Source organism: Pan troglodytes, chromosome 10 (genome assembly GCF_028858775.2).
Source record: "Pan troglodytes isolate AG18354 chromosome 10, NHGRI_mPanTro3-v2.0_pri, whole genome shotgun sequence".
Lineage (NCBI taxonomy): Eukaryota > Metazoa > Chordata > Mammalia > Primates > Hominidae > Pan > Pan troglodytes.
Genome location: NC_072408.2, coordinates 50,035,517 through 50,051,361, shown reverse-complemented (window position 1 = coordinate 50,051,361; position 15,845 = coordinate 50,035,517). Strand labels below are relative to the sequence as shown.

The window sequence follows — 15,845 nt, the reverse complement described above, 5'->3', positions numbered from 1 at the left end:
CACTTTCTCTACCACTTAAAAAATGATTTATATCTTAACTAAGTTTTTCTCCTTATTCAGAACTCAGAAGGAATAACTTCTGTTTACTCCTTTTTCCTTGATAAAATTCAAAAATTTTTAATATATATTTTACATATATTCACTTACAAATATTTAAATAGAATCATACTGTATGATTTTTTCTAATTTTTACATAGTATCTAAAATATTTTTACATGTTATTAAGTATTCTTTTACACCACTATTTTTACGGGCCACATGGACTTTTCTTGCATAAAAACTTAGTGTAGTAGTTCCCTGTTGGATAGTTAGGTTGTTTTTCTTCCTTATAAGCAGTGACAGTTTGAGTTTTTTTGGTAAATCTTTGAAACTATATGTCATCTATATATAAATCTATAACGATGTCTTTGAATGAATCTTTGAATAACATGTTTATTTTATTTTATTTTATTATGGAGATGAAGTATTGCTCTGTCGTCCAGGCTGGAGTGCAGTAGTGCAATCTCGGCTCACTGCAACCTCCGCCTCCTGGGTTCAAGCAGTTCCCCTGCTTTAGTCTCCAGAGTAGCTGGGATTACAGGCACATGCCACCATGCCCAGCTAATTTTTGTGATTTTAGTAAAGATGGGGTTTACCACATTGGCCAGGCTGGTCTCGAACTCCTAACCTTAAGTGATCTGCCCACCTTGGCCTCCCAGAGTGAATACTGATGTGAACCATTGCGCCTGGCCAACATGTTTATTTTCTAAGTGTTATTTGGTAGGAGAAAGATCTCTGAGATCAAATGATACTCATGTTTTTAATGCTTTTATAGAGAATATTGTTAAATTATCCTTCAGAACCGATATAACACTATGTATTCCTACTCTCTGTATGAGTTTCTGTTTACCTAAACCTTTGCCAAAACTGGATATTATAGTTTTTCAAACACATTTCACATTTTACATCTGTGTTTCTCATGTGCATCAAATATTACTTTGTTTTAAAAAATCATGTCATTGCTCATTTTAAAAATTATAATAATCCTTTTTATAATGACTTAAAGTAATTTAAGATACATACATACACACACAAACACACATAGTTTTCTAGGTTATTGTTTATCATTTAGTATTGTGTTATACTTTGCCTAAGTTTTTAAATTTTATTTTATTTTTATTATTTGTTTATTTCTTGACACTGAGCCTCACTCTGTGGTCCAGGCTGGAGTGCAGTGGCGTGATCTCGGCTCACTGCAACCTCTGCCTCCTGGATTCAAGTGATTCTCCTGCCTCAGCCTCCTGAGTAGGTGAGATTACAGGTGTGCACCACCATGCCCAGCTAATTTTTATATTTTTAGTAGAGATGGGTTTCGCCATGTTGGCTAGGCTGGTCTTGAACTCCTGATCTCAGGTGATCCACCTGCCTTGGCCTCCCAAAGTGCTGGCATTACAGTTGTGAGCCACCACACCCAGCCGTTTTTAAATTTTAATGAGATAAATATCTTAGTCTTTCTTGGAGATAATGATTTCTCATGCTAAGAAGAGCCTTCCTTGCTCTTTAATATTATAAATATATTGACACATTTTCTTCTTTTTTAAAAATTTTACATTTAAATTTCTTACTCACCTGGAATTTGCTTAGTATGGCATGAGGTAAAAAAAATTAATTTTTTTTGTTTTGCACTAATGATTTATCGCAGAATTAATTATTGAAAATGCTATTCTTCACGTGTATATGAAATACTAGCTTTTTTATCAGAATTATTGATTCAGCTCTTCATTTTGTTTTAAATATTGTATCTTTTAATATATTATTTTTTAATTTGATCTTTTTATTGAAAAGTCATCAAGCACATTCTTAAAAAGAAAATAAATAATGTAAAGGATGGGAAAGTCTCTACTATGAGGCTAACTGCTATTATAGTTTCTTTATTTCTTTCTAAAAATATATGGTTCATTTGCAAGCATATAGCTAATCTTCTTTTTATTACCTAGATAGAAATACACCATATACACAGTTGCTCTGTACCCTTTTTTACTATGTGTCACCAAATACAGATCTAACTAATTTTCTCACTTTTTACAGCTGTATACTAATCCAACTTAAGAATCTAAAACAATAGTTTATTATTGTTTGAACGTGTTTTTTTTTCCAGTATTTTATTGTCAAAAACTACCGTAATATTCTACATCCTTATCCTATTCTTTGCTAACATGCAATGTAGGATAAATTTCTTGAAGTGGAATTTATTGTGTCATAGACTGTGACCAGTTACAAACAATGTAAATCAGCCTTGGCTAATTTCAGAAGAGATATTTACAGGAAATCTGGAAAACCAGGAATTAGTCTCTCACCTCCTACTGCCACTGCTTTGAATAACCTATGTTTGTTCTTCCCTAAAAATTCAAAATTTCAGGCAGGAGAATCCATCTGGACAAGGGTGTTATCTGTTCATGCTTTAGCTGCCTGGAAGTGGAGAGTAGGCTTTTTTCAAGCTTTTAGGATTTTTAGTTTAAGCCAGACTCTAATGCCCATCAGTTAAGCAAGTTCTTCTAAAAGTAAGGTACTTGAATGTGGGATATCAACAAACAAGCAATACAGTTATCATTTTTGGTTGCTTAATATCTATATGCAACCCTTCTTCTCATACAAACATTTGAAGTAAACAGTATAAGAGCTCTTCAACGTAGTAAATTGTAATGGTTCTACTTATACCTGTAAATACTTTATTCATTCTCTAAGGGGAGACAACCCAAAGGCTCATAAGTTACTTCTTCCATCCAGCTTTAAATCCAGAAACTCTTAGTGTTTTCCTCTAGAAATCTCTTTTCTTCAGACTGTAATTATATTCTTATAATTACATATAAGTATAATTATATACTTATAATTAAGTGAAAAATTGAGATACTTTCCCTAATATATTAACCTGGGTATTAAAATAAAAATATACAAGAAGTAAGTTTTTAATAAAGTGAAATAAATTCTATTTAAAATTTTATTTTAACCACATAAAAAGCTTTTATAATTTTTTTAAAAAGTATTTTATTATTCTTATTGTTTGTCTCTCCCCATGAGACTGTTAGCCTCATGGGGATAGCAATATGTGTCTGCTTTGTTTACACAGTATTCTGAGCATATGAAACAATGTCTGGCACATAGTAAGTGCTTAATAAGTATTTGTTGAATGAATTGTAGTAGGCTTTAAATCACTTTAATAGTTTGTCATGCATTGATTGGAAGGTTTGTTTTTACATTCAGTTTATTTTGATACTTGCTTTTCCTCAGTGGAAGAACAATACATGGATTAACATGGAACAAATGCATCATTATGTACACTTAATAAATCATGATCCCTTATTTTAAAATCCCATCTGTCAATGGTGCACATTTTTTTTGTTGAAATTTATTTATTTTCATCTTGCCCATCAATTTTTCTTGCAAAATTTGGGTCAGTGTAATATGTAAATCTGTTATATCTTTACAAAGTAGAAATAATGCAACTATAAAGGAAGAAGTAAAGAGGAAAATAGAATAAACCTTTGTTGTTATAAAAGCAATAGTTGGGAGTCAAAAGATACTACTGAAAGTTGACATGCCAGATGACAAAATAAGAGAATGGGTTAAGGCATTGCATATGTGTAAGTACCAAGGTAATCAATATAACAAAAACACAGATTTTACTAAATACCAAAAGATATAGAAAACAAAATGAAAGAACAAAGCAACACATTACATAAATTACCCCCTCATGACTTTAGCTGAAACCCATAAATTTAGTTTTATTTTCTTTTTTTTCCCCTTCAGACAAGGTCTCAGTTTGTTGCCCAGCCTGGAGTGTGGTAGTGCAATGATGGATCACTGCATCTTCTACTTCCCATGCTCAAGTGATTCTCCCACCTTAGCCCTCCGAGTAGCTGGGACAACAGGTGTGTGCCACCACACCTAGCCAATTTTTAAATTTTATGTAGAGATGGGGGTCTCACTATGTTGGCCAGGCAGTCTCGAACTCCTGGGATCATGCAGTTCACCCACCTCAGCTTCCCAAAGTGATGGGATTACAGGTGTGAGCCTCTGTGCCCAGAAAATTTAATTTTCGTACTGAAAATAGACTCATAGATAGTTAACAAAAAATATAAGTAATAATAAAATTAAATAGATACAATAACGTGGCAGAGTAAACCAAAAATGGAATAAAAACAGAAACAAGTGAATTAGTAGTTCAAATACTATACCATTTATCTGAAGACACAAAGAACTGTAAAATTCATATTAAATTCTAGGTTTGTTTACTTTAGGATTGAGCAAATGTGCAATTTTATTGAGAATAACATGAGCCAGATTTCTCAGTACTGGAGAAAAAAGTTTAAAATATGAAAAGAGATAACTGTGATGTTGAATTGATATTAGAGATGTTGCTATGATTTTATCCTTTTAGAGATAAAGAAATTTATAAACGTGTGCATGCATTTGTTTATATTTCTTAGTTTTGTATAATGGAAGGTCCTAGAAGTAAAGATACCTCTTTAAGCATTGAGCACACCTAGTGTCCAGATAATTGGTTTCTAAATACCATTCATCACTGAAAAGAAGCAGTGTTTATTGGGGAGAAAGAGGGATTCTAGGGCTGAAGCAGGGAAAATACAAGATAAGCCTGGAATATCTTATTGTGCTATAAATATAAAGTAAGAAACTGCTAAAAAAAAAATGATAAGGACACATCAAAAGTACATAGGAGCCAGCTTGAAAGGGATCCCAGTGGCCAAATCTGGGACAATGTCTAAAGGATACAGATGCCAAATCTAGGATAACTTGAGCATTTGACTGAATAACGATAGGAATGTAATACCCGTGAAGTAAGAGGAGACTCTCTGAATCCATGGTGGTATAAATAATGAGTAAATAAACGAGAGAGGATGGAAAGTACTCACAGTTGAATGCCAACTAATAAATGTTGAAGGAATAATGGAGTTAGAAAAATTACTTTCTCACACCTGTAATCCCAGCACTTTGGGAGGCTGAGGTGGGCGGATCACGAGGTCAGGAGATCGAGACCATCCTGGCTAACATGGTGAAACCTCATCTCTACTAAAAATACAAAAAATTAGCCAGGCGCGGTGGTAGGCGCCCGTAGTCGCAGCTACTTGGTAGGCTGAGGCAGGAGAATGGCGTGAACCCGGGAGGTGGAGTTTGCAGTGAGCCGAGATAGCGCCACTGCAGTCCGGCCTGGGCGAAAGAATGAGACTCCGTCTCAAAAAAAGAAAAAAAAAAAAAAAAGTAAAAAAAGAAAAATTACTTTCACAGTGACTTAGTTGAGAATCAATGGATGCTAAAACTAGCAGGTACAAGGTTGAAAAGGAACAGGATATTTAGACTTAAAGTGTTTTTCTGTAAATTAGTAATTTCTAAAAGGAAAAGGATAACTTCATAGTGTGATAACCTAGCAATCCCAACCTTAACAACAAAGTAATCAAAGTAAAAGCGCCAACTGTGAGACAAATAGACATGATGTGCCTCTTAATATATACACTAGGGTAACAATTCACATCTGTAGTATTCCTTCAAAAAATACCTTCTCTGTGTCTAATTTAATTATTAAGACATATCAAATAAACCCGAATTGCAGGACATTCTGCAAAATCGCCACCCTATACTCTTGAAAGATGTCAAGGTCATGAAAAACAAGGAGAAACCACTTGTTTTTAAGTGGTTCACACACAAAAAATGTGTGTATTGGGGGGTGGGGGACAGAGAGAGAGAGAAAGAATGAGAATAGGATAAGGTAAATGAAGCAACATATAAACAATTGGTGTATCTGGATCTGGATGAAGGATAAATGAATTCTTTGAATATTGTTGTAACTTTAAAGTATGAATCTGTATCAGTATAAAAGTTGTTTTTAAAGGGTTCAAGCCTACAGAAACTTAAGGGAGGTTTTTAAATTATTTGGAAAATCCTTTTTTCTGGCTCAGTGTAGATATAAGAGTTTTGTTTTTTGTTTGGCTCCCCCGCCCCCACCCACCCCCGAGACGACAGGGTCTCTCTCTGTTGCCAAGGCTGGAGTGCAGTGGCACAATCACAGCTCACTGCATCCTCAACCTTCCGGGCTTAAGTGATCCTCTTACCTCATCCTTCCCAGTAGCTAGGACTACAGGCGTGCACCACCACTTTTGGCTAATTTTTTATTTTTTGTAGAGTTGGAGTCTCACTATGGTTGCCCAGGCTGGTCTCAAAACTCTTGGGCTCGGGTGATCCTCACACCCGGCCTCCCAAAGTGTTGGGATTATAGGCATGAACCACTGTGCCTGCTGAAGAGTTTTAATATATGACATTTGCACAGTATTTTCAGTCACAAAGGCACATGGTAGAGAGAAAATACTTTTTAAAAAACACTCTTTAAAAAATGTTCCATATTGCGTGAATTTCTTTTAAAAGTAATTACTTTCTATTTATTGTTAGAATTTCACCTTTATTGTAACGGGTAGATTGTCTTTATTGCCTTGTTTTCCAAATTATCTGCTAGGTAAGATATTGCTCATCATCTAATGTTATCACAGGAAAGTTAGTAAAGTTGGGCTTTTGAGAAGTAAGGCATATAACTCTTCTCAAGATTGGCATCACTTATAAATAAGCTTCAAGAGTACTTACACTACCAAGAAACACTGTGTGGTAAAGAAAAAAAATTTTTTTTTCGTGAGTCAATTCATTATGTGATCATAAAAGTCACAAAGTAAATTTTGCTGTATGTCTAAAACCTTGTTTACTACATTGAAATCATCTTGTAACACTTTTGGCATTGCCGACTTTCAACTTCTTTGCCACGTTCGTCTGCCTGTGAATGACATAATAAATGATTTTCACATGTCTAATCTTACCCTGTAATCTTCCCTTCTTTTCCCCTTCCTTTTTCCTTTTCTTTTCCCGCTATCCTCTCCCCTCATTTTCTTTTCTTTTCCAATTAAAGCACCTGCTTATTCATTGTGGCTTTAAGTAGAATTAACATATTTTTCTGAAAGTCTTTTTTTCTAAAAAAAAATTATTTGCTTATGAGAACATATCTTCCATGTTAGAGCTTTCCTTTAATGACTCACTAAAAAGTAGTTCTTTGTGAATTTTGTTTTTGAAAGAGAATCTAGTAAATACTATAAGCTCAGACATGTTAGAAACATCTGTACTTGAATTCAGCTATATAGAAACCTCCCACACAGTGTAATTTGCTCTAATCCTTGTTTCTTCAACTCTTCAGTTGTGTTTTCTTATCATTTTGCAACAGTATTTTTTTTGCCATATCTTCCATGTATTAATTTAGCCACTTTTATCATGAGAAAATGAAAACATTTGTCTTCAATGATACAGAAGTTAGCTTCTGAAATGACTGGTAAATATTTATCAGTATCCTTGCTTGAAATAATATTTCATTTTAAACTTTAACAAAGTACTTCAAATTCTGGATACTTAGTTGTAAGCATATTGCAAAGCATCAGGTAACAAAAAGTACAGCATTAACCTAGGACAAGGTTAATCATTGTGGGGGCATGTAAATTTATAGTTTAGATCTTCTTTTGGTAATATAGAAATCTTTTGGCCTACTTCTTTCATATCTTATTGCATTGTCATTGTTTTTATTTCATAGTATGGTTGACAATAGGTTCAGGCGAGAAGCGTCTACTCTGCCACTTTATTGTTTAGTTTTGTTTGCATTATTCAAACTGGTTTCTTTGGAGGAATCTATTAAATTTAGTTGTCCTTTTTGTGAGAGATGGTTTAATTAAAGTTAGATAATACATCTTTAAGTTGACTTAACCTAGACACACGCAGACATTAGTAAATAGAAAATAACGAATGAGTAAAGGTTCCACTTGTCAAAAGCTAACAAATGAGTGACGGTTCCTCTCTTATGCATTCCACTTTGTCTGAAATGGGATGAGTAACATATGGAGTGCCTGATATATGAAGAGAGGGAGAGAGGAGACAGTGTCAATGCATAAATTAAATGTCTCTCCCTATTGGAGTATCTTATGTGTGTGCCCCACTTTGAAGGACATTTCTTCTACAGAAGCAAGTACTGTGGCTGAAGTTGGCTTGTGAAGTCCTGAGAAGGCCTGTACTGGAAAAAGGAGTTACATTGGAAATTCTCTGAATTGCACAACAAAGGAGTCATAGGAGAGATCCAAAAGTAGAAGTATTCTGAGATTCTTCATTAATTAAATTTTTTTTCCAGCAAAGCATGCGGCTTCATTTTATTAAATTCCCTTTGGCATCCTTTGTTTACATAATATCATTTTTCTTCTTTGATCTACAGATGAGTTTAATTGTTATGAAATTTTCAATATTGAACTATCACTGGACTTCCACAATAAAATCTTATAGTCTTGGGTTGTGGTGGTTGTGTTTAATGAGTAAATTAGTTTTTCTAGTGTGTGCGTGTGTGTGCGTGTGTGTGTGTGTGTGTATGTAGTCTTTTTTTTAACTGCAACTTTTATGAAGTTTATCAGGGTTTTACTGGATTACGATTTTCAGCATAGCTTCCAATCTTTTTCTATAGTTGGAAACATTTTACATAGCAATGGAAATGTCTGTTCTTGGAAAGTTTGAAATAATTGACTACTGGTTTTTTGATGTTAAAAAAATTTTTAAATTGTGAAATATATCATGCACACACAAAAAAGCTTAATACATCATCTAAACCCCCACCTCCAAAAAATTTAACCTTACTAATACCTTTGAAGCCTCTGTAGAATGGCAGACTTTAGCTTGTCCTCTAGGTGATAATCATTATGTTGCTTTTCTTTGTCACTTACTACATACTTGTCTGTTGCTACAAATATATTCGATTTTTTGCATGCTTATGATCTTCATATAAGTGGAATTATAATGTATTCTTCTGAAATGATTTTCTTTTACTTACCATTTTGTTGTTGATGGCTGTTTGTATGGGTCCATGTCAATTTGTTAATTTTTACTGCCATATAGTATTTTATTGCCTCAATATGCCACAGTATTTTTATCTACGCTTTCCTTTATGGATGTTTGTGTTGTTTCCAGTTGTTTTTATTTTAGGGTGTATGCCTCAGAGTGGATTTGCTGCATAATAGGATAGTCTTTATTTTCTCCTTTTTTCTGTATATTTATATTTGCTGTCATTTTTATTTCCCTATGGTGATTTTGAAAGTAATGATCCTGATTTTAATTTTTGTGTTAAGCACTTGAAAAAAATTAGAAAACAGCTGATAACCTATTTACCTTAATATTAACTGTGAGAATAAACCTTTTGTTCAGTCTTCCTATACAAGTAACATACAGAGTAGAGCTTTAATTCTTACTACTTTTCTTCTCCCATTTATGTGGAAAAGTTCTTGAAAATTCAGATGAGGAGTATTGTTTTCAAATTATTTTAATAGTTTTATATCTTTATATTCTTAATTACCAATCACAATTGCTTTCTCTTGTGTATATATAATAGTTATTATTGAGACTAATATCTGAGTTTACTTTCTGTACCTATTATTAGTCATCTGTATTGCTACCTAACCATTCCGACATTTAAAAAAATTTTCCAGCTTTATTGAGGTACAATTGACTAATAAAATTGTATGATTTTAAGGTGTACAACATGATGGTTTGGTATACATGTTTTGTGAAATGATTACCACAGTGAAGTTAGTTTAACACATCTATCACCTTACCTAGTTACCCTTTTTGTTTTGTGGTGAGAACATTTAAGCAAATTTCAAATAAAGTATACAATTCAGTATTGTTACCTAAAATCCCCATCCTGTATATTAGATCTTCTGAACTTATTCATATTGTAGCTGAATGTTTGTACCCATTGACCAGTATCTCCCTTTTTCCCCTACCACTTTCCCCCTTGGTAATCACCATTCTGTTCTGTGTTTCAAACCATTTCTTAATTTTGATTCATCTATCAGACTGTTTGTTTGTTTGTTTTTGTCTAGAGAGCCATGTGGCTTTATTCTTTCTGAGTCTGCATATCTGAAAATGAATTTCTGTTGTCTTAGGTGAGAAACATAATTGGGTAGGAAACTCCTGTGAAATAACCTTTCTTCTCAAACTCTGATATTTGTTCATTATCTTCTGGCAATTAATTTTTGGAGAGAAATCAGAGCCTGATTCAAATGTTCTGTGTAATTTTTTTTTTTTTTTGGTGGGGGCGGGATGGTGGTTCTGGATAGTTCTAAGAATCTTCTCTATTTTTGAAGCTTAAATCTTTGATCAAGATGTATCTGAGTATTTTTCAATTTTCTTTACATTTTGCCTGGTGACCCATGTACCCGGACACCCTAGCCCCAGGGAACTTTTTGATGTTTACATCCTTTCATGCCTTTCAGTTAAAGACATTCTTCTATTACATCAATGATTATTGCTTCTGTTTCATTTATTCCGGTCTCTCCTATAGGACTACTGGTTTTAAAATTTTTTCTGTGTTTGAGCTTTTATTTATCATACATATCTTTCATTTTTGTCCACCACTTATTTCCATTAGTTTATTTCCTTTCCATATAGAACAGTTTCTCAGGCTTACTTTGTACATTACCGATGTGATCTACATTGTCAAATTTACTCTTTAATGCTCTCTCATATCTCTCTGTTTTTCTCTCTCTTTTGGAAATCCTGGAAGAGAAACTTTATTATTTTTATGGTTTCCAAGCTACTGTACTGGATTTTTTTGCCTAGTGTTTTCATCTTGAAGTTATCACATCAGTGTAGGTCCCTGTCACCGGATGACACCAGTCATTCCGTGCTGGTGCTTCTCATAGTTGCTTCACATCCCCTTGGTCTTTGGACTCATTTTGACAAAGAAGTTACAAGTCGAAGTTTATAAAGGACCTTGCTTTCTTGGAAAACCAACTATTTCAACCCAACTTTCAATAAATCTTTTTAAAAATAGTTGTTACTCTCTGGGTCCCCTTTTGAAACACACCGTCACTTTCTGTAGCTCCTCAGGAGCTAAGGGAAATCCAAATTGAACTTGCCTTTTTAAGTGTTTGGGCCTAGGATCCACCAGACCATATTACTTTCTCAAGATGTGTTTTGCAAGTTGGCCTTGTGAATCCTTGAAGTTGCTTTAAATGTATCAGAATTCATGAAAGTTTTTAACTGAGAAATTATGCTAATATCTCTTTATTTTTCTCTCTAAAGTTTATTGTAATTGGATTTAAAGGGAGAAGTGAATATGAGTCCTTGCCCTATCATCTTTTTTTGTAACATTTCAAAAGGTTTTGTTAATATGGAAGTGTTTCTGTCATACAGAGTTAATTTTTTTTCCTTGATCCAAGAATAGTCAAGAGTTTTCTTGATTGGTAGTGGTGGTGGTTATTGTTTCAGTTTATAAGTATTCTACCAAAATATTTACAGATGAGGTTATATGATATCTGAGAATTGCTTTAAAAAAATCTGAGAGAGATTTGGTTGTCAAGATGGGTAACTGTGGTTGTGATAAAACAAGATTGACCATAAATTGATATCTGTTGATAGATACTATTATGCTAGTCTTTATAGTTTTGCATATGGGTTTGGAATTTCGCATAAGAAAAAATTAGTTCTAATTTTACAAGAATTTGATTTATTCTAAGAAAAAAATTTCTTGAATTGCATTGTGGTTAGAAAATGTGCCCTATATAACATATAATCTTAAATTTATTGTAGTTTTCTGTGTGAATTGATATATGATCACTTTTTAAATTTCCATTAAGATTCTAAAAGGAAGTCATTATGTGTCCAATATCATCTTGGTGGTGATATTCAAGTCTTCTGTAACCTAATTTATTTCTTTGTCTACTTAATCTGTCAGATATTGTAAGAGATACATTAAATTTCCCCAAAGTCACTATAATAGTGCTGATATTATTTGATGCTGTTGTGAATGAATTCTTTTTCCCCCATTATATTGGTCACATTTAAGCTTTCTGGATTACAATATTTCACTAGTTTTGAGTTAAATATGTAATGTACTAGGCAGATTACTATAGGAGCTCAGCAAATATTTGTTTGAATAATATGTTAACTGTTCAAAGTTATGTCATCGATTTTTGAGGAGAAAGATGTGCAGTCTAGCATTTGTAGTTTAATGGGTGAACACAGTAGATCTGTTGATGTGTAAACTCAAGGTCATGTTAGGGAATTAAATCAGAACACTTGCACTTGAAATGTAACTTTGTGTTTTAGCTGTGTTCTCTGGTTTGTTAATACTTTTTAGTTTTTAGAAGTTTAACTGAAAAACCAAACAAACTGACCTTGTGCTTATTTATTGAGAGGGTGCCAAAATCTTTTTGCATCTCAGTTGGAAATATTTAATAATGGCAGTAAGAACAAGTACTGGTCTTCAAGCCAGGGAAATAAAAATTTCAAAATCATAACAGCCTAAATCATAAATTTCTGGGGATTGGAATTGTGCAAAGAATCTGTTTGGAAGAATACTGTTAGACTATTACAAGGGACCAGAAATGATGTATTTTTAAAACCTAATGAAACTTTGAATTATATGGGGTTTTATGTATATAATATATATGGTTTATTATGAGTATATAGTGTTGTCAGTTCACTCCACATCTCTTACGTTCCATTTTGGGTGTTCTGGGAGGGACGAGTTCCTGTTTATAGCCTTTCTTTACTAACAATGTTGCTTTCTCTCCCGGCCGTTATTAAAAATGTGTGCGTGCGTGTGTGTGTGTGTGTGTGTGTGTGTGTGTGTGTGTTTTGAGACGAAGTTTTGCCCTATCGTCCAGGCAGCTGGAGTGCAGTGGCACAATCTTGGCTCACTATAACCTCGGCCTCCCAGATTCAAACAATTCTTGTACTTCAGCCACCTGAGTAGCTGGGATTACAGGCGTGCGGCACCACATCCAGCTAATTTTTGTATTTTTTAGTAGAGATGGCGTTTTGCTGTGTTGGCCATGCTGGCCTCGAACTCTTGGCCTCAAGAGATACTCCCACCTCACCTCCCAAAGTGCTGGGATTACAGGCGTGAGCCACTGCACTCACCCTAAAAAACACGTAAATTTTAAATCTACTGTACTAAATGATAACAACTTATGAAGAGCATCCTAAACCTGTTATTTAATGGTCTTCATTGTTATTTTGATTAGATAACAATTATTTTATAAAGATTATTTATCTGTAGTCTGTTTTAACCATTCCACAATGAGTTCAAACAATTCTAAAAGATTGTACTATGTAAAATACCTCTATGAATACTATTATATCCAAGTGATTTTGTGTGACATATATTATCCTTCATTTGCAGTAAAGATGCCACATAAATTTTGAGCAGCTGTTTTTCCAGTGTACTTTTTATGTCTACATTTATATATATTTTTCTTTCTGTGATACCTGCTTTAGCAATTTAAATAGAATGAGCTTGATTCATTTACCTACTTAAGTTTGTTGTGGGTTTATACTAGAGAATGACTGCCCCTTCTTAATCATCTTTTTGTTCTGTTTTGTGTTCTTAGACTGTAAATTCTGTCTGCAAGGGACATACTCAGAGTCAGGTTGAAATGTGTACACTTGCCTACCATTTTCAATGCTCAAGGATTATATCTGTGTATATGTCTCTGCTTCAGTATGTTTTATCTACAACCATAAAGAAAAATATTGGATTCATTATCTATCAAGCTACCTGCTAGGAAAGAGTTTCTTGCTCAAATTAGGCTTATGTGGGGAACTTGGAAGTAATGGAAAGGGACAGTTTAATTATTTTCCAGGTTCAAGGATGTGAATTATTGTGCCTTGTAAAGCTGGAAGGGGAAAATGAGGAATGATAATGATTTTTCATGTCATTAGTTTTTATATTTATAAAATTATAGCTTCCATTCATCCCTCTTTGAAATTTAAGGTTTGGTACTAAAAATAATACTTCCAGGATACTCTTACATGTTCATTGATACCCACCTCCCTTACCTCAGCTGTCTTAAAAAAGCAGAGGGTAGGTAGCTGCCAAGCTTTTAAGTAGCTCCAAATGGACTAAGCACCTGCCTAGATCAGGAATGGTAGAAGGATTGATCTGTAAAATGATCACATGTAGAACTTTTCTTTGGTAAATGTAAGTCAGTATATATCAATCAGTTTAACTTCTTATCTGTGAAGCATAGTAACAGCTATGTTAGAATACAGTGTTGTGTTTGACATGGTTTCGACCAGTTGTTTCCCTGTTTTAAAATCACATCTTACTTGGAAATCTTACTATAAACTGGTAGATGATGAGGTATTATGAATTTGAAAATTCAATCCTAGTTAATATTAAGATTGATTATACTCAGTAATGGTGATACAGTGGGGGGATACACTGTCTTATAAATTGGTCAAAATGTATTAGGCATAGTACTTTTGGATTGCAGTTTGGCTATATTGATGTTTAAAATGAGCATACCTTTCTCATATCAAGAGAAAATATTCAAACAAGTGTACAGATTAAGTTTATTACCAAAAAACAAAACTGAAAATACCCTAAATGTATTGCTAGAGAACTATTTAAATTTATAATGTATCAATAGGATCAAATGCTGTATAGCTGTTACAAAAGAATGAGGTAGTGCAGTATGTATTGGTATATTTAGACCTCTAAAATATATTATTAAATAAAGATATTCTCAGAAAATATACTCAGGTTTGCACATGAACCTGTTGTTATTGCTGATAAGTGAATTTGTAGAGGTCAAGGGTTACAGAATCTTCTAATTTTCACATGGTTTTTATAATGACCATGTATAATTTTTACAAATAAATAAAGGTACTATTCATCTACATGTAGTTGTCATCTGATATTCCCTATTTTTATATTGTTATTTGAATAGTGGTATGGTCTTTTCTGAAAATATAAAAATACTTTTAGAACCATTGCATTGAGGCCAGGCGCGGTGGCTCATGCCTGTAATCCCAGCACTTTGGGAGGCCGAGGTGGGTGGGTCACGAGGTCAGGAAATTGAGACCATCCTAGCTAACACGGTGAAACCCCGTCTCTACAAAAAATACAAAAAATTAGCCGGGTGTGGTGGCAGTCGCCTGTAGTCCCAGCTACCTGGGAGGCTGAGGCAGGAGAATGGCGTGAACCCTGGAGGCGGAGCTTGCAGTGAGCTAAGATCGCACCACTGCACTCCAGCCTGGGCGACAGGGCGAGACTCTGTCTCAAAAAAAAAAAAAGAACCATTGCATTGAGTTTATCTGCGGTTTATCTTACTCTAAACTGGAGTTACTGTTCTAATATAAGAGGTTTATGGTATTTTTATTAATTTTTTTAGATTATTGTTTAGAAAAGGAAAATATGTGGTGAGAGTTAAAAATAAGATATAAATCTATTTTTAAATGTTTGCTGTGCTGTTTTTCTGTTTCAGTTACCTAGAAAAGTACGAGAAAGTTCATCATTTTGGGGAGGATGATGATGAGGTACCACCAGGCAATCCAAAGCCACAGCTTCCTATTGGTGCAATTCCATCTTCCTACAATTACCAGCAACACAGTGTGTCGGGTAAATATCACTGCAAATTAACAGGATATATGTCCGCAGTTTTGAATTAGGAAAATAGACATCATCCAATGAGTTAGTCCCTTCCTTTGCACATGAGAACACTTAAGGCCTTAAGGTAATGCAGCTTTCAAGGATTGACATCTAATTGGTATCAGAGCCCTTTCTCTCACAGGTTACTTGAGAATTTTAGTTGCAGGAATTTTTAGTTATAAAACACTTTCACTTCCAAGTAATGATTTTTCCTTATTGCTCTAACTAATGATCAGTTTATCCTAAATAGTCACTAAAATAAGAAGAGGAAGATCCTGTTAGGATTCAGGAGACCAAGAATTTTCTTATAGAGTCTATTAGATTTTCTAACATTAATGGGATTTCCGGCATC

At 33.9% G+C, this 15,845-nt stretch overlaps 1 protein-coding gene across 3 annotated transcripts in view; it reads left to right on the top strand.

Annotated features, from left to right (window-relative positions):
- Nucleotides 1-15,845, top strand: part of ARID2 (AT-rich interaction domain 2) — a 181,972-nt gene that overhangs the window by 71,414 nt on the left and 94,713 nt on the right. For all 3 annotated transcript variants that reach the window (XR_010148324.1, XM_016923580.4, XM_063786745.1), the window contains exon 4: nucleotides 15,330-15,463. Coding sequence is in view for 2 of the 3 variants with exons in the window: in XM_016923580.4 (XP_016779069.1) it covers nucleotides 15,330-15,463 (134 nt within the window). In the remaining variant the exon portion in view is untranslated. The remainder of the gene's footprint in view (nucleotides 1-15,329; nucleotides 15,464-15,845) is intronic.